General features: G+C 39.5%; 1 protein-coding gene across 7 annotated transcripts in view; it reads left to right on the forward strand.

Moving 5' to 3' along the window:
* Positions 1-20,468, forward strand: part of CNOT1 (CCR4-NOT transcription complex subunit 1) — a 107,644-nt gene that overhangs the window by 31,417 nt on the left and 55,759 nt on the right. For all 7 annotated transcript variants that reach the window (XM_078062666.1, XM_078062660.1, XM_078062663.1 and 4 more), the window contains exons 3-10: positions 14,075-14,182; positions 14,742-14,840; positions 15,219-15,287; positions 15,375-15,429; positions 15,899-16,102; positions 17,646-17,814; positions 19,649-19,775; positions 19,930-20,040. In XM_078062666.1, coding sequence (XP_077918792.1) covers positions 14,075-14,182; positions 14,742-14,840; positions 15,219-15,287; positions 15,375-15,429; positions 15,899-16,102; positions 17,646-17,814; positions 19,649-19,775; positions 19,930-20,040 — 942 coding nt within the window. The remainder of the gene's footprint in view (positions 1-14,074; positions 14,183-14,741; positions 14,841-15,218; positions 15,288-15,374; positions 15,430-15,898; positions 16,103-17,645; positions 17,815-19,648; positions 19,776-19,929; positions 20,041-20,468) is intronic.

Below are 20,468 nucleotides of genomic sequence, written 5' to 3' on the forward strand. Positions count from 1 at the left end.
AAGGAGCCCAGTGCGGGACTTGATCCCAGGACCCTGGGATCATGACCTGAGCCAAAGGCAGACGCTTAACCAACTGAGCCACCCAGGTGTCCCTGTTTCTTTTCTTTTCTTTCTTTCTTTCTTTTAAGATTTTATTTATTTATTTGGGAGAGAGAGTGAGAGAATGAGCAGGAGAGCACAAGCCGGGGGAGTGGCAGAGGGAGAGAGAGAAGCAGACTCCCAGTTGAGCAGGGAGCCTGATGTGGGGCTCGATCCCAGGACCCTGAGATCATGACCTGAGCCGAAGGCAGCTGCTTAACGACTAAGCCAACCAGGTGCCCCCCTGTTTCTTTTTTAACGTACCAGTCTGTCTGAGAAATTATTCTTGGGGTGCCTGACTGGCTCAGTCAGTAGAGCATCCGATTCTTGATCTCAGGGTCGTGAGTTTGAGCCCAACTGGACGTGGAGCCTAACTTAAAAAAAAAAAATTATTCCTTACTCTATACATAAAAAAGTTCCTTCTTTTAAGGCTATATAGGAAACCATTATACGGATGAATCATAATTTGTTTCACTATTGATGGACACTTAGGTTATATACTTTTTTGTTTTTGCTATTGACAGTGCTGTTATAACATTGTTTTTTTATATATGTATGTGTTAGCTTATTTGTAGGATAGATTCTTTGAAATTCAAGCTTGGGCCACTCTTTTTTCCTTGCTAATGGAAAAGCTCAATTCTTGGAATTAACTCAGTTCCTATTTGATTTTTTTTCTTTTCATGTAGTATTTCATTGTATACAGTACATCGTAATACCAGCTTTGTATGCTTATAGGGTTTATTGCAATTAATGCTGCTTTGATTCATTGTTCTAATACCTTCAGGGGTCCTTTTAGTAGGGAACAAAATCTAACCTCAATCTGAATTTCAGGGCCTTTTAAGTCCTTCTAAATCCTGGAATTCTCTCTTTGAAGAAACAAATCCAGTAACACCTCAGCAGTGAAGACTTACCCCTTTTTTCCTTTATTTGGTAAATTCTGAAAGTTGTGTTGGTCAGAGTGTGTCCTAACAATTTTATGCAGCAACTCTTTTTTTTTTTTAAATTTTTTATTGTTACGTTAATCCCCATATATTACATCATTAGTTTTAGATATAGTGTTCCATGATTCATTGTTTGTGCATAACACCCAGTGCTCCATGCAGAACTTGCCCTCCTCAATACCCATCACCAGGCTAACCCATCCTCCCACCCCCCTTATGCAGCAACTCTTTAAGCATCTGCTGTGTACCACACATTGTTGTTTTTTTTTTTTTAAGATTTTATTTATTTATTTGAGACAGAGCCAGCACATGTACGAGCTGGAGGAAGGGCAAAGGGGGAGGGAGAGACATGCAGATTCCATGCCGAGCATGGACCCTGATGCAGGGCTTGATCTCACAACCCTGAGATCATGACCTGAGCTGAAATCAAGAGTTGAATGCTTAATCGACTGAGCCACCCGGGTGCTCCCCTTCACATCTTAATTTAAAAAGCATGATAATGGCATGCCTCAGTCGGTTAAACATTCTGCTCAGGTCAGGATCTTAGGGTGAATTGGAACCCCACTTGGGGCTCTGCACTGGGTGTGGAGCCTGCTTAGGATTCTCTTTCCCTCTCTTTCCCTCCCACTTTGCCCCTCCCCAGCTTTCATGGGTGTGCACTCACCATCTCTTTAAAAAAAAAAAAAAAGGCACAGTAATTTTCTAAACATGTACTGTCCAGTTAACACTCACATTTCTTGTTTTGTCTCATCTAAAAAATTTTATCGGGGCGCCTGGGTGGCTCAGTCAGTTAAGTATCTGCCTTCAGCTCAGGTCATGATCTCATGGTCCTGGGATTGAGCCCCGCATCGGGCTCCTTGCTCGGCGGGGAGCCTGCTTCTCCCTCTCCCTCTGCTGTTCCACCTGCCTGTGCTCTCTCTGTCAAATAAATAAAATCGTTAAAAAAAATTTTCTTTCGATCACACTTGGGTTTGAAATAGGATCCAAATACAATAAACGTTTGTTGCATTGGTCCTTAACCAAATCTCTTAAAATCTGTGATTTTTCCTCACTCTTTTTTTTTCTTGTAATTATTTTGTTAAGTCAGATTGTCTTTTTTTTTAGATTTTTACTTATTTATTTATTTATTTGACAGAGAGACAGCGAGAGAGGGAACACAAGCAGGGGGGAGTGGGAGAGGGAGAAGCAGGCTTCCTGCTGAGCAGGGAGCCCAATGCGGGACTTGATCCCAGGACCCTGGGATCATGACCTGAGCCGAAGGCAGACGCTCAACGACTGAGCCACCCAGGCGCCCAGTCAGATTGTCTTGTAGTTACCCACAGTGTGAATTTTGCCATGGTGGTGTTTAACGCATTCTTATGTCGCTTGTATTTTCTGTAAGTTAGTAAATTTAGAAGCGCAATCAGATTAAGATTTTTCCTCCTTTAGGACAGTTTATAGTTGGTGGTGTATACTTTTCATCAGGAGGTTTGCAGTGTCTGGTTGCCTCTACTTTTGTGATTTTTAGCAGGCTTTGTTCATTGACTGGATTCATTAATTTGTTAGGGATTGCAAAATGATGGTACTCTTACTGTCATGCATTCTTTTTTTATTTTTTAAAGATTTTTTTAAAGATTTTATTCATTTATTTGACAGAGAGCACAAGCAGGGGGAGCAGCAGGCAGAGAGATGGAGAAGCAGACTCCCCACTGAGCAAGGAACCCGATGTGGGGCTCGATCCCAGAACCCTGGGATCATGACCTGAGCTGAAGGCAGACGTATAACCTTCTGAGCCATCCAGGCGTCCCACTCTTACGCGTTGTTGAAATAGTTCTGTAAAGGGAAACTTGCCCTTACCAACTGTATGGTTACCTGAGGTACATTGTATATAGGAAGGGCAGGATCAGTGCTTGATTCTTTATTTGCCAGTTTTCAAAGTGACTTTTCCTAGCATCTTCCAAACATGACCAATATATGAGGTTTTTAGTATTCTTAGGAACTCATGTATTTTTTTTTTTAAGGTTTATTTTTTTAGAGAGCGAGCGTGTGTGTGTGTACACATGTGGATGGGAGGAGGGGCGGAGGGAGAGGAGAGAATCCCAAACAGACTCCCCTCTGAGTGCAGAGCTTCATGTGGGGCTCCATGCCACGACCCCGAGATGATGACCTGAGCCGAAATCAAGAGTCAGTCACTCAACAGACTGAGCCACCCAGGTGCCCCAGGAACTCATGTATTTTTAACATATTTGATATATTTGAGTCAATTGAAAAGTATTACTGATGACACTCTTTGGCCAGTGAATGTTTATTCTTGTTGGCTTTGGAGTCCTTTGTACCCCTATTTATTTTATGTTATTTTATGTTATTTTGTTAGTCATCATACAGTACATCATTAGTTTTTTTGTTTTTTTGTTTTTTAAGATTTTATATATTTATTTGACAGAGAGAGACACAGTGAGAGAGGGAACACAAGCAGGGGGAGAGGGAGAGGGAGAAGCAGGCTCCCCACGGAGCAGGGAGCCCAGTGCGGGGCTCGATCCCAGGACCCTGGGATCATGACCTGAGCCGAAGGCAGACACTTAATGACTGAGCCGCCCAGGTGCCCCCAGTACATCATTAGTTTTTGTTGTAGTGTTCCATGATTCATTGTCTGTGCATAACACTCAGTACTCCATGCAATATGTGCCCTCCTTAATACCCATCACCGGGCTAACCCATCCTCCCACCCCCTGCCCCTATTTTTGTAGTATTTATAGTCCTTGATGTCATTTCAGAAACACTGGAAACTAAAATATTGTAGATTCATCTTGTGTATTTTTTACTTACCACCTGGTATTAGCTTGGTTTTATTTTAGTGGGAAATGGTATATGGAGATCATCTCTCGAGTTAAAAAGTGATTCAAGAAGAGAGCTTAGGTGATGCAAACAAACTTTATTTAGTACTTCATTAACTGAACAGTCCCCATTAGGAGAACTGCAAAGTGGGGCAGAAGGCAAGAAGCTATTTTTACAGAATAACAAAAAAGAAGAGACAAATGTGAAACATTTGGTTGGCTGGGGCCACATAGTCAACCTTGTTTAAGGTGAGAAGGCCCAGAGTTGGCTTGGCCTTTGGGGTCACCTAAATATGCTGCATTTCTGGTCAAGTGGAGCATTTACAGGGACTCGAAAGTTATCTAAGTTTTGGTTTGCTGACATGGCATCCTGGGCAGGAATGGCACCATTTTGGGCCTAGAAAGTTATTTCAACACTTGTATTGCTTACTGATGATCAGTTGTTCATTATTAGGCCTTTCAGTAGACCGAGGTAAAGAGAAAATACACCATGAATTCATACTGATACTACTGATATTCCCAATTTACCTTCAGTTCATGATTTGAAATCTCCGTTTTTCCCCATGCACAAAACCTAGTTTTCAGTGATTAAAAAAAATCATTTATTCTATTCCACACTGCACAATCAAGAGTTTCAGACTAACAGTCCTGACACTGTTAACAGCACTATGATTATGGAAAATAGTTTACTTTTTTGGGAGGTAGGGGGGAAGGGGGGGAACCCTTAGGGTATCGCAGAGGTATCCCTAGGCGTATCTCAAAGATAATGTGAGTTTGGTTCCAGACCATTGCAATAAAGTGAGTCAAGTGAAATTTAAAAGTCCCATTTATACTGTAGTATAGCCTGTTAAGTATGTAATATCATTATGTCTAAAAAGTGTACATACATCCATTAAAAAATACTTCATTGCTAAAACATGTTAACCATCATATAAGCTTTCAGCAAGGTTAATCTTTTTGCCGGTGGAAGGTCTTGCCTTCTGTCGATGGCTGCTGACTAGCCAGGGTGGTGGTTGCTGAAAGGTTGGAGTGGCTGTGGCAGTTTTTAACATAAGACAACAGTGAAGTTTGCCACATTGATTGATTCTTCCTTTCATGATTGATTTCTCTGTAGCATGTGACGTTCTTTGATGGCATTTTGCCCACAGTAGAACTTATTTCAAAATTGGAGTCAGTCCTAGGCCACCTTGGTGGCTCAGTTGGTGGAGCGTCCAACTCTTGATTTTGGCTCAGGTCATAAACTCTTAGGTTCGTAAGATGGAGCCCCACATTGCACTCCGTGCTCAGCGTGGAGTCTGCTGTTCATTTTCCTTTGCTTCTCCTCCTGCTTGTGTATGCTTTCTCTCTCAAATAAATAAGTACATAAATAAAATCTTAAAAACATTTTAGCCCTCTCAAATCCTTCTGCTGCTTTATCAGCTAAGTTTATGTAATATTCTAAACTTTGTTGTCATTCAGTATCTTCACCAGGAGTAAATTCCATCTCAAGAAAATTTCTTTGCTCATTCAAAAGAATCAACTCTTCATCTGTTAAAGTTTTATCATGAGATTGCAGCAATTAAGTTACATCATCAGGCTCCACTTCCAGTTCTGGTTCTCTTGCTATTTCTACCACATCTGCAGTTACTTCTTCCACTGAAGCCTTCAGCAACCCTGAAGTAATCCTTGAGGGTTGGAATCATCTTCCATTAACTCCTGTTAATGTTGATATTTTGACCTCTTCCCATGAATCATGAATGTTCTTCTTGGATGGCATCTAGAATGGTAAATCCTTCCCAGAAGGTTTTCAGTTTACTTTGCCCAGATCCATTAAAGATACTGCTATGTGTAGTGGCTCTAGCTTTAAGAAACGTATTTCTTTTTTTTTTTTTTTTTTAAAGATTTTATTTATTTGACAGAGGCAAAGCAAGAGAGGGAACACAAGCAGGGGGAGTGGGAGAGGGAGAAGCAGGCTTCCCGCTGAGCAGGGAGCCTGATGCGGGGCTTGATCCCAGCTCCCTGGGATCATGACCTGAGCTGAAGGCAGACGCTTAATGGCTGAGCCACGCAGGCGCCCCAAGAAACGTATTTCTTAAATAGTAAGCCTGGAAAGTCGGAATGACTACTTGATCCATGGGCTGCAGAATTGATATTGTGTTAGCAGACATGAAAACAACATTAATCTTGTTATACATCTTCATCATAGCTCTTGGGTGACTGTGCATTGTCAAGGATCAGTAATATTTTGAAAGAAATCTCTTTCTGAATAGTATGTCTCAACAGTTAGCTTCAAATATTCAGTAAACCATGTCGTAAACAAATGTGTTGTCCTCCAGGGTTTTGTTCCATTTAGAGTGCACAGGCAGGGTCAGTTTAGCATAATTTGTAAGAGCCCTAGGATTTTCAGAATGGTAAGTGAACTTAGGCTTCAACTTACAGTCACCTGCTGCATTAGTCCCTAACAAGAGTGTCAGCCTGTCCTTTGAAGCAGGCATTGACTTCTCTCTAGCTATGGAAGTCCTAAATGGCATCTCTTCTAATAGAAGTCTGTTTCCATCTGCATTGAAAATCTGTTTACTGTAGCCGCCTTCATTATCGGGCCAGATCTTCTGAATAACTTGTAGCTTCTACATCAGCCTTTGCTTCACTTTGTATTTTTATGGAGACTGTTTCTTTCCTTAAACCCCATGAGCCAACCTCTGCTAGCTTCACATTTTTCTTCTGCAGCTTCCTCACCTATCTTAGGCTTTATACAATTGAAGACAGGTTAGGGCCTTGCTCTCTATTAGGCTTTGGCTTAAGGGAATGTTGTGGCTGGTTTGATCTATGTAGACCACAAAAACTTTCTCCATACCAGCAATAAGACTCTTCTGCTTTCTTTTTTTTTTTTTTTTTTTTAAAGATTTTATTTATTTATTTGACACAGAGAGAATGAGAGAGAGAGAGAGAGCACATGAGAGGGGTGAGGCTCATAGGGAGAAGCAGGCTCCCTGCCGAGCAGGGAGCCCGATGCGGGACTCGATCCAGGGACTCCAGGATCATGACCTGAGCCGAAGGCAGTCGCTTAACCAACTGAGCCACCCAGGCGCCCGACTCTTCTGCTTTCTTATTATCATTTGTGTGTTCACTGGAGTAACACTTTTAATTTACTTTAAGAAATTTTTTGTTTGCATTTACACCTTGGGTGACTTAAGCACAAGAGGACTAGTTTTGGCCTGTTTGACTTTCAACATGCCTTTCTCAACTAACCTTAATCATTTCTATCTTTTTATTTCAAGTGAGATAAGTTTCGCTCTTCAACTCTTAGGAGGCCTGGTCTAATTTCAATATTGCTGTGTCTCAAGTAATAGAGGGAAAGTTTGGGGGAGCAGCCAGTTGATGGAGTAATCACAACACATGACCTTTATTATGTTTGCCGTCTTACATGGCCATAGTTCAAGGTGCCCCGAAACAAATACAGTAGTAACATCAAAGATCACTGATCACAGATTAGCATAAGAAATATAATGGGAAGGGGCGCCTGGTTGTTAAGCATCTGCCTTCGGCTCAGATCGTGATCTCAGGGTCCTGGAATCGAGCCCCACGTTGGGCTCCCTGCTCAGTGGGAAGCCTGCTTGTCCCTCTCCCTCTCTCTCTCCCACTCCCCCTGCTTGTGTTCCCTCTCTTACTGTGTCTCTCTCTGTCAAATAAATAAATAAAATCTTGGGGCACCTGGGTGGCTCAGTTGTTAAGCGTCTGCCTTCGGCTCAGGTCATGATCCCAGGGTCCTGGGATCGAGCCCCGCATGGGGCTCCCTGCTCAGCGGGAAGCCTGCTTCTTCCTCTCCCACTCTCCCTGCTTGTGTTCCCTCTCTCGCTGTGTCTCTCTCTGTCAAATAAATAAAATCTTAAAAAAATAAATAAAATCTTAAAAAAAAATATGGGAAAATTTGAAATAATTGTGAGAATTACCAAAATGTGACACAGAGACAAGAAATAAGCAAGTGCTTTTGCAGAAATGGCACTGATACGCAGTTGCCACAGACCTTCAGTTTGAACAACAAAAAACATTACCTGCAAAGTGCAATAAAGTGAAGTGCAATAAAATGAGATATGGCTATGTATCTCACCAGAGATGTACCATCAAATTAATGTATTAAAGTTATTTAGAGTAGTTCTTGGCATAGTTATACCACCAATTGGATATAGCTTTGGCTTCATTGTTTTCGTATTATTTTCAGTATTTAGGGAATACTTTTTTTTTTTTTTTTAAAGATTTTATTTATTTATTTGACAGAGAGCGAGAGAGGGAACACAAGCAGGGGGAATGGGAGAGGGAGAAGCAGGCTTCCTGCGGAGCAGGGAGCCCAATGCGGGGCTCGATCCCAGGACCCTGGGATCATGACCTGAGCCGAAGGCAGATGCTTAACGACTGAGCCACCCACTTTCTTAATAATTTAATTTTGCTTGGTAATTAGGTAAAGTTTTTGTTCCCAGAGTTAAATCTGTAAAACAACTTTTTTTTTTTTTTTTTAAGATTTTATTTATTTATTTGACAGAGACACAGCGAGAGAGGGAACACAAGCAGGGGGAGTGGGAGAGGGAGAAGCAGGCTTCCCTTCAAGCAGGGAGCCCGATGCGGGGCTTGATCCCAGGACCCTGGGATCATGACCTGAGCCGAAGGCAGACGCTTAACGACTGAGCCACCCAGGCGCCCCTGTAAAACAACTTTTATTCAAAAAGCAATTTAGTTTTTTTAATTATGTTGTGTTAATCACCATACATTACATCATTAGAAATGTGGTTTCTGGTTGTCATTTTTTAAAGTAGTTGATCTAGGTTTCTAAATGGATAGTCTCTTTTAATGGCTCATCTTGCCCCAGATTCATCACTTGAATAAAGGATAATGATATATGTTTTGGGACATTTATCAGTCCTAGACATTTTTATTTCTGGAATTATCAGTCTCAGAATTCTGATGATTTAGTCTGTCATTTGAGGTGGTAATAATGAACTATCTTCCTTTTCTCTCTGGACTTTTTTCAAGAGTATGTTTCAGAGAGAGAGAGATGGGGGAGAAGGAACACAAGCAGGGGGAGCGGGAGAGGGAGAAGCAGGCTTCCTGCTGAGCAGGGAGCCCGATGCGGGGCTCGATCCCAGGACCCTGGGATCATGACCCGAGCCGAAGGCAGACTATTTTTTTTTTTTTTTTTTAAGATTTTATTTATTTATTTGACAGAGACAGACACAGTGAGAGAGGGAACACAAGCAATGGGAGTGAGAGAGGGAGAAGCAGGCTTCCCGCAGAGCAGGGAGCCCGATGTGGGGCTCGATCCCAGGACCCTGGGATCATGACCTGAGCTGAAGGCAGACGCTTAACGACTGAGCCACCCAGGCGCCCCCCGAAGGCAGACTATTAACAACAGAGCCACCCAGGTGCCCCTTTCAAGAGTATGTTTTATTGGAAATGGAAATTAAAAAGTTTTTTGTTATTCAAGAACAAAAAAGTACTAAAGTTCCACCATCTTCTACTTAGAAGTTTGAAAGTTTTGTCCTTTAAATTATTTTTATGTTAGAACTACCCTGTATATTTGCTGCACAGTTTTTTCATGTTTTTTCAATATAGTAAACTTTTTAAAGATTTTATTTTTCATTTATTTGGGAGCGAGAGCACAAGAGGGAGAAGCAGACTCCCCGCTGAGGAGGGAGCCCGATGCGCAGTCTATGTCTAGTCGCTTAACCAACTGAGCCACCCAGGCGCCCCAGTAAACTGTTTCAGATAAATGCACTATTTTTTATAAAGTAACCCAAAGTATTCATACAGATAATATAAAAATAGAATTAATATTTTTAAATAAAATAGAATAAAAATAGAATTAATATTTTTAAGAGTTAAAATTGTTTAACAAGTATGAAAAATACCACGATGCTTCATTAGTTCTATAGCGTATATTAGAGTCTAAAACTGTGATCATTGTAATGTAGAGAGTTACTGCCTTCAATTTAAATTTTAAAAATCTGGTGTGTTTTTTTTTGAAGTGGGGGAGTGGTAGAGGGAGAGGGAGAGAATCTTAAGCTTCATGCACAGTGCAGAGCCAACTCAGGGCTCAAGGCTCTATCTCATAACCTTGAGATCATGACTTGAGCTTAACCAACTGAGCCACCTAGGTGCCCCCAAATTTGGTACCTTATAATTGTGTAAAATCTTGGGCTTTTTGCTGTTGTTGCAGGCACAAATCATCAGAAAGCTACTGCTTTATCAATATTCCACCCAAGGAAAGATTTAACAGGGATTAATAGAAAGGGATTCTCACTATGGAAGTTAGTTGACTACCTCGTAAGATTAATCATTACCATTTATGGACAGCCTTACTAGGAATTTCCTTACAATGAGCTAAAATAAATGTTTGAGGCTCTTTTTCTGTATAAGATTTATTATTTCATGTAATTACCCTTCACACAATTAAGTCTTTAATTCTTTCTCATGTGTTCTCTAGGGCAAATAGTGCCCCATTTTTCTAACCATTTCACATGATTTTCTGAATCTCTACCATTGTAAATGCACTATTTGTTAATGTCCCTCTTAATATGTGACTTCTAGATGAGAATTTGTTACTCTAGCCACAGATCAGATCATTATAGAAGTATTGTAGATTGCATTTGATACAGTTTTATTTATTTATTTAGTTTTTTTTAAGATTTTATTTATTTATTTGAGAGAGAGAGAATGAGAGACAGAGAGCATGAGAGGGGTTAGGGTCAGAGGGTGAAGCAGACCCCCTGCCGAGCAGGGAGCCCGATGCGGGACTCGATCCAGGGACTCCAGGACCATGACCTGAGCCGAAGGCAGTCGCTTAACCAACTGAGCCACCCAGGCGCCCTACAGTTAATTTATTTTTAATATAGCCTAAAGATTTTATTATCAGATTGTAATGTACTTAACTAAAACTTTGAATAATTTTACTGGTCTCCCGTGTCCAATGGGTGGAATGGTTTAAATTTTAAGTGAAAGTGCATGGGGCTTGATCTTGTGGGATCAAGGTTTTATTTCAACATCTTTGCAATCCAAGATCATGCTTTTATTTTTTTAAAGATTTTTTTATTTATTTGACAGAGACACAGCGAGAGAGGGAACACAAGTAGGGGGAGTGGGGGAGGGAGAAGCAGGCCTCCCGCAGAGCAGGGAGCCCAATGGGGGACTCTGTCCCAGGACCCTGGGATCATGATCCAAGCTGAAGGCAGATGCTTAACGACTGAGCCACCCGGGCGCCCCCAAGATTATGCTTTTAAAATAGCACTTCTGTTTTAGAAAACAAAACAGTTGCTTCTAGTGAAGGGCAGCATAGTATCACTGAATGAATATTCTATTCACCTAACAGTTAAAAAAAAAAACAACACAGCTTCTGATCCTACCACTACCCTGTAAGTTATGCGTGACATTTTTTAGTCATTGCAACCTGGACTTTCTAAAAAAAAAAAACTTTGTCTGTAATATGGTATTGTTTGTACTTCTTAGGGTTGTTGGTAAGATTGGCTATAAAAGCAATTGTAAAATTATGTAATATTGTAGAAGTAAATGTGAAGGATAAGAAGGGAGGTTTGGAAAATATATTCCTTTTCAAGTTAAAACAAAAACTGAAAACTTTTTTTTTTAAAGATCTTATTTATTTATTTGACAGAGACACAGTGAGAGAGGGAACACAAGCAAGGGGGAGTGGGAGAGGGAGAAGCAGGCCTCCCGCTGAGCAGGGAGCCCGTTGTGGGGCTGGATCCCAGGACCCTGGGATCATGACTTGAGCCGGAGGCAGATGCTTAACGACTGAGCCACCCAGGTGCCCCAACATTTTTTTGTTTTTTAAAGATTTTATTTGAGAGAGAGCGCGCGCGAGCAGGGAGGGGCAGAGGAGGAGGGAGAAAGAATCTGAAGCAAACTCCACACTGAGTGCAGAGCCTAACGTGGGGCTCGATCCCACAACCCTGAGATCATGACCCAAGCTGAAACCAGGAGTCTGACGCTTAACTGACTGAGCCACCCAGGTGCCCCTGTTTTGTTTGTTTGTTTTTTTGGTCATTGATAGTGTAGTGGAATATCTCTTCCAGTTTTTAGATTGGTTTAACAGCAACAGATAAGTCAGTAGGTTCATTAACCGTGATCTAGGCTCTTGATTCCCTGTGACCTTTTTTTTTGGTTATTAAATGCATTTGGATACTATTTACTTTTTGCTTCAAATGATCTTTCCTCAAGCTCTATCTGTGGTGGTTGTTACCTCAGTATTTTAAGTCTCAGCTTATATGTTACATCATTAGGAAGGCCTTTCTGATGTACCATTCTCCTCTCCTATCCATATCACATAACCTTGTTTTGTTTTTTTAAATGACAGTTAATATCAGAAATTCTTCATACTTTTTTCCCCTATGAGAACATACTTCATGAGAGCTACAGAGCCCATTGGTCTCTCTTGCTGTATTGAATAGTATCTAGTATGTACTCAAATATTTGTTAAGCCAGATATTCTTTTTTTTTTTTCTTCCTAAAGATTTTATTTATTTATGTATTTGACAGAGAGAGAGAGAGAGAGCAAGCACACACGCACAAGTAGGCAGAGCGCCAGGGAGAGGGAGGAGGCTCCTTGCTGAGCGGAGATTCCCGATGCAGGGTTCGATCCCAGGACCCTGGGATCATGACCTGAGCCAAAGGCAGACACTTAACTGAGCCACCCAGGGACCCCAAAGCCAAATATTCTTGTTCATTTGAGGGAGAGGTCCATTTGGTTGGAACAGAAGTAATTTTATTCCTGATTAATTGGAATTGCCTCTTTAAGATGTTTTTAGCATTCTGGGGGATAGGAAAAAATAATCTCTGTTTTTACAGGACTTAAGGAACTGTAAGAACCCATAGAAACAATATATTGTGAATAGGTTCACAGTAATTTTTAGATATGTAGAGGTTCTTACTTAATTATCTGATTTTATTGATTTTTAACTTTAAGATGTCTGTGAGACAGTGTAAAAATTGGTCTTATTTAACCCCCTGCATTTTCTGCGTGGGGAAAACTGAAACTCAAATAACTTAGCCAGGTACCACATAATCATGATTCAGTGGAAAACGCATAGGCTTTGGAGTTGGGCTATAAATTCTGATTTCTCAGCTCATCCACTATGGGATTTAAGGCTCGTGTAGTCTGATATAAGTGTTCATCTCTTCATCTATAAAATTGCAGTAAATTTTGCAGAGTTGTTGAAGATTAAACCAAAGAATCTCAGGATCATACTTAGCCTAAAGTGTAAGAAAATATTATTTGTATTATTTTTAAAAAGCATTTAATAAACAAGTGATTACTCTACTTATTGTGTGCTAAGCTCTTTTCTAGGTGCGAAGAAGTGAGCACAGCTACTCAAATTCCCTCTCTTGTGCAACTTAAAGTCTAGTGAGGGACATAGAAAATAAATTACCGGGTGGTCATAAGCTCTATGGGGAAAAGTAAAGCAGGGTGAAGGGGTGATGATGGGGCTGGTCATGTAGTTATGAAAGGAACTGAGAGAACAGCCCATGTGTAGATAACTGAAGCTTTCTAATTAGAATAACAAGTACAAACATTGATAAATTTGAGAAACAGCAAGAAACTAATGGAGCTTGAGGGCAGCATCTAAAGTACTGAAATCAGACTTTTTAAAAATTTTTGTGTATTTATCTTTTTTTAAGTAAGCTCCACGCCCAGTGTGGAGCCAAATTCGAGGCTTGAACTCAAAACCCTGAGATCAAGACCTGAGCTGAGATCAAGAGCCAGATGCTTAACCCACTGAGCCACCCCGTGTCCCCAGACTGGTTTTTTAGGGAGTTGCCTTGTAGGCTATTGGAAAGAGTTACAGTTGTGTTAGAGAGATTTCAAGTTACATTTTTAGGGCATAAATAATGCATAGAAAAAGTGGTATTTTCATAACTCCAGTTACAGAATTGTTGCATTATAACTTAAAAAAAAAAAGAAACAAAAACTCTGCATTCTTACTACATGTCATTTATGCTACTTGGTGTTTTGGTTTAGATATTGACCAAAGTACACACAGTTATTTATATGGACTAATTAATTTCTTCTATTTTTTCCTGCCAGTGACTGTAGGAAGCATTTAAAAAACATATAATTATAAAATACCTGTACGTCTATTTCATTAATTCCTATAACTCTTATTCAGAATGAACAATTAATGTAATTTGGGATTTTGCCTAGAGATTTTTTTTTAATTCTTCTTAATGGTGTCTACAAATTCGTATTTTTCGTCTTTCTAGATTGTGAATCGGCACGGTCCTGAGGCAGACAGGCATTTATTACGCTGCCTATTTTCGCATGTGGATTTCAGTGGCGATGGTAAAAGCAGTGGCAAAGATTTTCATCAGGTATTGGGGCTTACAGAGTTTATGTTTACTTAGATCTAGTTGTTTAATGAATTGCATTTTGGGCATTGTGTAGCAAATACACCTACAGAACATCCAGAGATAATTTTACCTGAACGGCTAGAAGGTGTTGGGACTTGTCCTTTTTTTTGTCCTTCCCTTCTCCTGCCTGGCTGCAGACCATTAATAGCTACCTAGGTCAGGCTTAGATTGCTGGGAATCAGACCTGCCTCCAGGAAGCAGGAATGTGGGGGAAGTCTTGCTTGACAAGTAAGGCAGAGAGGGGATCTCTTTTTCTAGAAAGAATTTCTTTGGCTTAATTTTCAGTCTGGTAGTAGTTTGTCATTATATTGTTCCTTATAGTTATCTTGTCAAGGGAAACTATTCTGTAGAGGTGTTGGTGTTAACTTACTGCTCGTAGACTCTAAGTAGTTTAAATGGGATTTTTAAAGAGGTAATTTTGATAATGTATAGAAACAATATACAATTAGTGTTCTGAGCACCTCTATGTTTGTGAAGATGAATGTTAGTGCTAATGAAGATTCACTTTTTATTTTTAAAGACTCAGTTTCTGATTCAGGAGTGTGCGTCGCTGATTACAAAGCCAAATTTTATCTCGACGCTGTCCTATGCCATTGATAATCCATTGCACTATCAGAAGGTTGGTATTGCTTTTATCTTGAGTAGTCCTAAGAACGTGACTTTCTAAAAAGGCCTTAAACCTTGATCTCATAATGACAGGTCTTAATTTGAAAATTGTAGTAGGTAGTTCGGGGTTTTTTAGTTTTCTAGCAAAATCAAGACAGTTAGTTTGATAATAAGTAGAAACTTACTAAAACCAGATCATGTGAAGGCTTAAGATTGTCAGTTCACAGTCCTAGGACATGAGGTATTGTTTCTATCATGACTACAGAATTCTGTCACTTCTGTGTAGCACCATAATTGGGTGAATAGATATGTTTATAAAACTTCTTGAAAATTGTAAGTTCTTTTTTTTTTAAGTTCTTCTTGTTTTAAAATAAAGTTTGGTTTGTTTCAGAGTTTAAAGCCTGCACCCCACTTATTTGCCCAGCTGAGTAAAGTTCTCAAGTTAAGCAAAGTACAAGAGGTAAGTGATTTAAGAAGAGAGAGAGGCAAAATTGGAATTACAAACAGTTACTTGACTCTTTGATCAATCTAACCCCTCTTGTTTCAGGTAATTTTTGGCCTTGCCCTCTTAAATTCTTCCAGCTCAGATCTCAGAGGTTTTGGTAAGTTCTTTTTTTCTTAAAGATCCTGTAGTGAAGTTATTTCTTTAAAATCCACGAGTTTTTGAATCTTGAGGCTCCATAGATTAGAGAGTAAGATAGAATCTAAGATTATTTTCTTTTGGTCTGTCTTATGAATGTATGTATGGTAAAAACATTATAAAACCTACCTTCAAAACCATATTTAAGTGTATAGTTTAGTAGTGTTAACTATATTCACATTGTGTAAGAGATGTCTGAAACTTCTTCATTTTGCAAAACTGAAACACTGTACCCACTGAACAATTCTCCATCCCACCCGGTCCCTGGCAATTGGCCTCTTATTTTATACCTGCTGACTACAGCTGTGAAAACATCAGAGGGTGAGGGGTGAGTTGGTGAATGAGAATGGTGGTCATCTGTGTTCTGATGGGACTTTTTACCTATTGTGGTGCAATAGTAACTTGTGGTTTTTGGTTTACCTGACTTCCAGCTGCCCAGTTTATCAAACAGAAGCTTCCTGATCTTCTGCGTTCTTACATTGACGCAGACGTCAGTGGAAATCAAGAAGGTGGCTTCCAAGATATAGCAATAGAGGTCCTACATCTCCTCCTCTCCCATCTCCTCTTTGGGCAGAAGGGAGCCTTTGGAGTTGGACAGGAACAAATAGACGCTTTTCTTAAGACGCTGCGCAGAGGTAAAGGAGTGTCTATTGCCTACAAAAGATGATTTCTTTGGATGAACACAAACACACGACAGAAGGATTTTAGAATACAAGTGAAGACCATGATTTACTTTTCTATACTTAAGTTGGTAATTTTTTAAGAGAGAATTTTGTGATAATCACTTTCACATAGGAAAGTGATTAAAGCCTCATGGGAAAGGAACATAACTTCAATAATCTTGTTCTATAGATAACAATCTCAGTTAAGACTTGGTATGTTTCCATGTAGTCTTTTTTTCTCCTTTAGGGTAATGGAGACTGCATTGTTGTGACATACTCTTTTTACTTTAAAAAATTGGTCATTATTGATATGCCCACTCTACTTCTTGGGCTATTTGAATTGCTATGCTGAGATAACTCCTGGTCCTATTGTTGATGTTCTTCTTTTCTCTGATCTTTGTTTTATAGAAATGAGTAGTCTTTTTAAAACAAATCTTGGATTATACACTAACCACTATCCATTTTCACTGTTACTTTTTATAGTTGAGTTCAAAAAATATTTTAAAAGATTTATTTGAGAGAGAAAGAAAATGCACACCAGCTGGGGGGAAGGGCAGAGGGAGAGGGAGAAGAGAAGCAGACTCCCCATTGAGCACAGGGGTCAGTCCCAGGACTCTGAGACCATGACTTGACATGAAAAAAGAGTTGTACACTTAACTGACTGAGCCACCCAGATGCCCCTTAATTAATTAATTAATTAATTAAATTTAAAAAAATATTTATTTGACAGAGGGAGAGAGAGAGAGAGAGAGACAGCGAGAGAGGTAACACAAGCAGGGGGAGTGGGAGAGGGAGAAGCAGGCTTCCCGCCGAGCAGGGAGCCCGATGCGGGTCTCGATTCCAGGACCCAGGGATCATGACCTGAGCAGAAGGCAGTCGCTTAACCAACGGAGCCACCCAGGCACCCCGAGGTGCCCCTTAATTTAAAATTTTCTAAAGTTTACTTATTTAAGTAATCTCTACACCCAATGAGAGGCTTGAACTCACAATCCTAAGATCAAGAGTCCCATGCTGCACCAGTTGAGCCAGCCAGGTGCCCCCTATATAGTTTAATTTTAAACTGCATTAACTTTCACAGTGAAAAATTTTTTTCTTGTAAGTGAAATAAATAGACTGTGATATTCTAATTATCTCTGATGTCTTCTTTGTATGGGAACTGAGACTCCTACTGTGAAAATTTGAGGTAATATTTAGGATGTGAATTGGTCACTAGGTATCGGTAAAAGATGGAAGATTTCTACGATCTGAAGAGAAACCAGACTATGGTCACTAGGTATTGGGATCCTAATACAAAAACTTACAAATATACCCAAGCAATTTTTGTGATGCGAAAACATTCATATTTTGGAATTGGTGTTAAGGTCATAACTTGAGCTCGCTGGATTGGAAAAAACTGAAAAAAACTTTGAAAATGAACTTGTGGAAGTTTCAGGTTTGGGGGGCTTTTAGAGAGAGTAAATGGGGATAGTTTGTTTTTAATCAGTATAGCAGTTGTGATCTTCTTTTTCTCCTTCAGATTTTCCCCAGGAACGCTGTCCCGTGGTGCTTGCACCACTTTTATACCCTGAAAAACGGGACATTCTAATGGACAGGATCCTGCCTGATTCCGGAGGGGTAGCTAAAACCATGATGGAGAGCTCCTTGGCTGATTTTATGCAGGAAGTAGGCTATGGCTTTTGTTCAAGGTTGGTAGTAAAACATAACTAAACTTCTGATAACTCTCGTGCCACATATGATGTAATTCTTTAAGGCAAGTTCCTAAGATTAGTTAATGTGCCATCGTCTTTGCCTCTGAGGAGTATTGCTTCTAAAGTTTTGCTTCTAAATTTAATTTTCCACATACAGGCATACCTCATTTTATATGCTTCACTTTATTGTGCTTCACAGATACTGCACTTTTTTCCCAAACTGAAGTTTGTGGTAACTCCATGTCAGGCAGGTCTGTTGGCACCATTTTTCCAACAGCATTTGCTTATTGCTTTGTGTCACATTTTGACATTTCTCACAATATTTCAAACTTTTTCATTACTGTGTTTGTTAATGGTGATCTGTCATCAGTGATTACAACTCACCGAAAGCTCAGATGACGGCTAGCAATTTTTAGCGAAAAAGTATTTTTTAATTCAGGTATGTACAATAATGCTGTTGCACATGCAGTAGACCTACAGTATAGTGTAAACATAACGTACATCAGGAAATGAAAAAGTTCATTTGATTTGATTTATTGTGGTCATCTGGAACTAACTAATCCCACAAAAATCTCCCAGGTATGCCTGTATTAGTTTTGGTTACAGGTATAAGTACTCTGGTGGCTAAATTTTTATTTCCTTCTCCTCCCCTAGTTTCTTAAATTTAGAAATCAGAGGTTCCTAGTCTAGTTGCCAGGATAGATAGTTTTAGCTTTTGGAGGAAAGGGAGAGCATTGATGCAAGTGTTTATGGAAATTGTATCAATTCCTACCTACGTGTTTGATTTTCTCTAACCTCGCTGTACCTTCAAATCCCCACTGTGCCTTCATTTTCTACAACCTTCCTTTTCTCCTTGTTTAACATAGCTGCCTCTTGAATGTTTTTCTCTCTTGTTAGGGACACCAAAGGAAATAACTTTCACCCTGTTAGTAGCACTTATGACTGTGATAAAATGGATTATCAGTATTTTCTTGAGAGTTAATTAAGGGTATTAATGCGTTCTGCTTTGACTTTAAGTGTAACTTTTAATGTTTTTCAAACTCTTCATAGAAACCCAATTTCCAGTTATTTTTGAAAATATATTTGTTGGGTGTGAAATTGTGCCTGGCATAAAACTTTGTTTAGTTAAACTTTCAAGGAGCAAAGTAGAAGAGTTAGGATACATTTTCAAGGCTTTGTACATATCAGAATAATCAAACTCACCTTTAGTATCAGCATTTCATTTTATTTTAATATATATATATATAGTGGGTGGAGGAGGGTCAGAGGGAGAGAGAGAATCTTAATTTCCACACTGGGCTCTGTGTCATGACCTTGAGATCATGTCGTGAGCCGAAATCAGGAGTCGATATTTAACCAACTGAGCCTCCTAGGTGCCCTAAGTATCAGTATTTTAATTTTGATTCATACTGAGGATGGAGGAATTTAATTTTGTTTTAGTGAAAGATAATCATTACTCTTGGCTCGAATTTTCTTCCATTGATCTTCTAAACTTTTTCCATTTTCTTTTTTTCCTCAGTTTTATTGAGCAATAATTGATATACATCACTGTACAAGTTCAAGCATATAGCATGATGGTTTGATTTACATATATGGTTTGATTTACGTATATTATGAAGTGATTACCATAAGCGATTAGGCTAATACCCATCTTCTCATATAGATACAGTGAAAAGGAAAAGTTTTCCCATATTCTTAGTTAAGTAGGTGCTTTTTATATTCCTAGCTATATAAAATAACATGGAATGAAGCTTCTATTAGTAAAAATCTAAGGACTTAACCTTGGTATTGAAGGTGGTAGCGTTTTCCTGAGGTTTAATTTCTGTTTCAGTATTGAAGAATGTCGCAATATAATCATGCAATTTGGTGTTCGGGAGGTCACAGCTGCCCAGGTTGCCAGGGTTTTGGGGATGATGGCTCGAACTCATTCAGGATTGACAGATGGAATTCCATTACAGGTAAATATAGAAATCAGCTATTTTACAGTGTGAATTAATATCCTGGACCTCCTTTATTTTATTTACTAAATTACAGTATGATTGATTGTTCTACCAACCATAGCTGAACACATTAAGTATTTGGGTTTGTTTAATTCAAATTTTACTTGTACAGAGTATCTCTGCTCCTGGCAGTGGGATCTGGAGTGATGGAAAAGATAAAAGTGATGGAGCACAGGCACACACATGGAATGTAGAAGTCTTGATTGATGTTCTCAAGGAACTGGTGAGTACATGTAATCATGATTTTACTTTCATGATGTAATATGATAGAGCCTGAAGAAAGCAAATTTTAATAAATGCTCAGCCGAATGAGAGCAGCAATGTTTTGGGGTTCCCGACTTCATTGGCTCTAAAGTAATGAACTTTACAAGGTGATTATGTTCTGGAGATGGTTCATAATCAAATACCAGTTTTGTTCATTAGGAGTTGTTGCTGTGCAATTCTGAGTGGCACTGCTGAGGTGATTTGGTGGAATCCTGGTGTGTGGTTATTTTGGAGGAACAAATTTAGTGCACAGTAATGATTGTTTAAAGAATTAATGAGAAGGGAGGCCTTCTGCATATTTTATGGAAAGTGCAACAAAAATTCTGCTATCTTGTTTATGGTGGATAAGGATAATAAAATGCATACTTCTCTTACTACTTCCACTTC

The sequence above is a fragment of the Halichoerus grypus genome, chromosome 15 (assembly GCF_964656455.1).
Source record: "Halichoerus grypus chromosome 15, mHalGry1.hap1.1, whole genome shotgun sequence".
In the NCBI taxonomy this organism is placed as follows: domain Eukaryota; kingdom Metazoa; phylum Chordata; class Mammalia; order Carnivora; family Phocidae; genus Halichoerus; species Halichoerus grypus.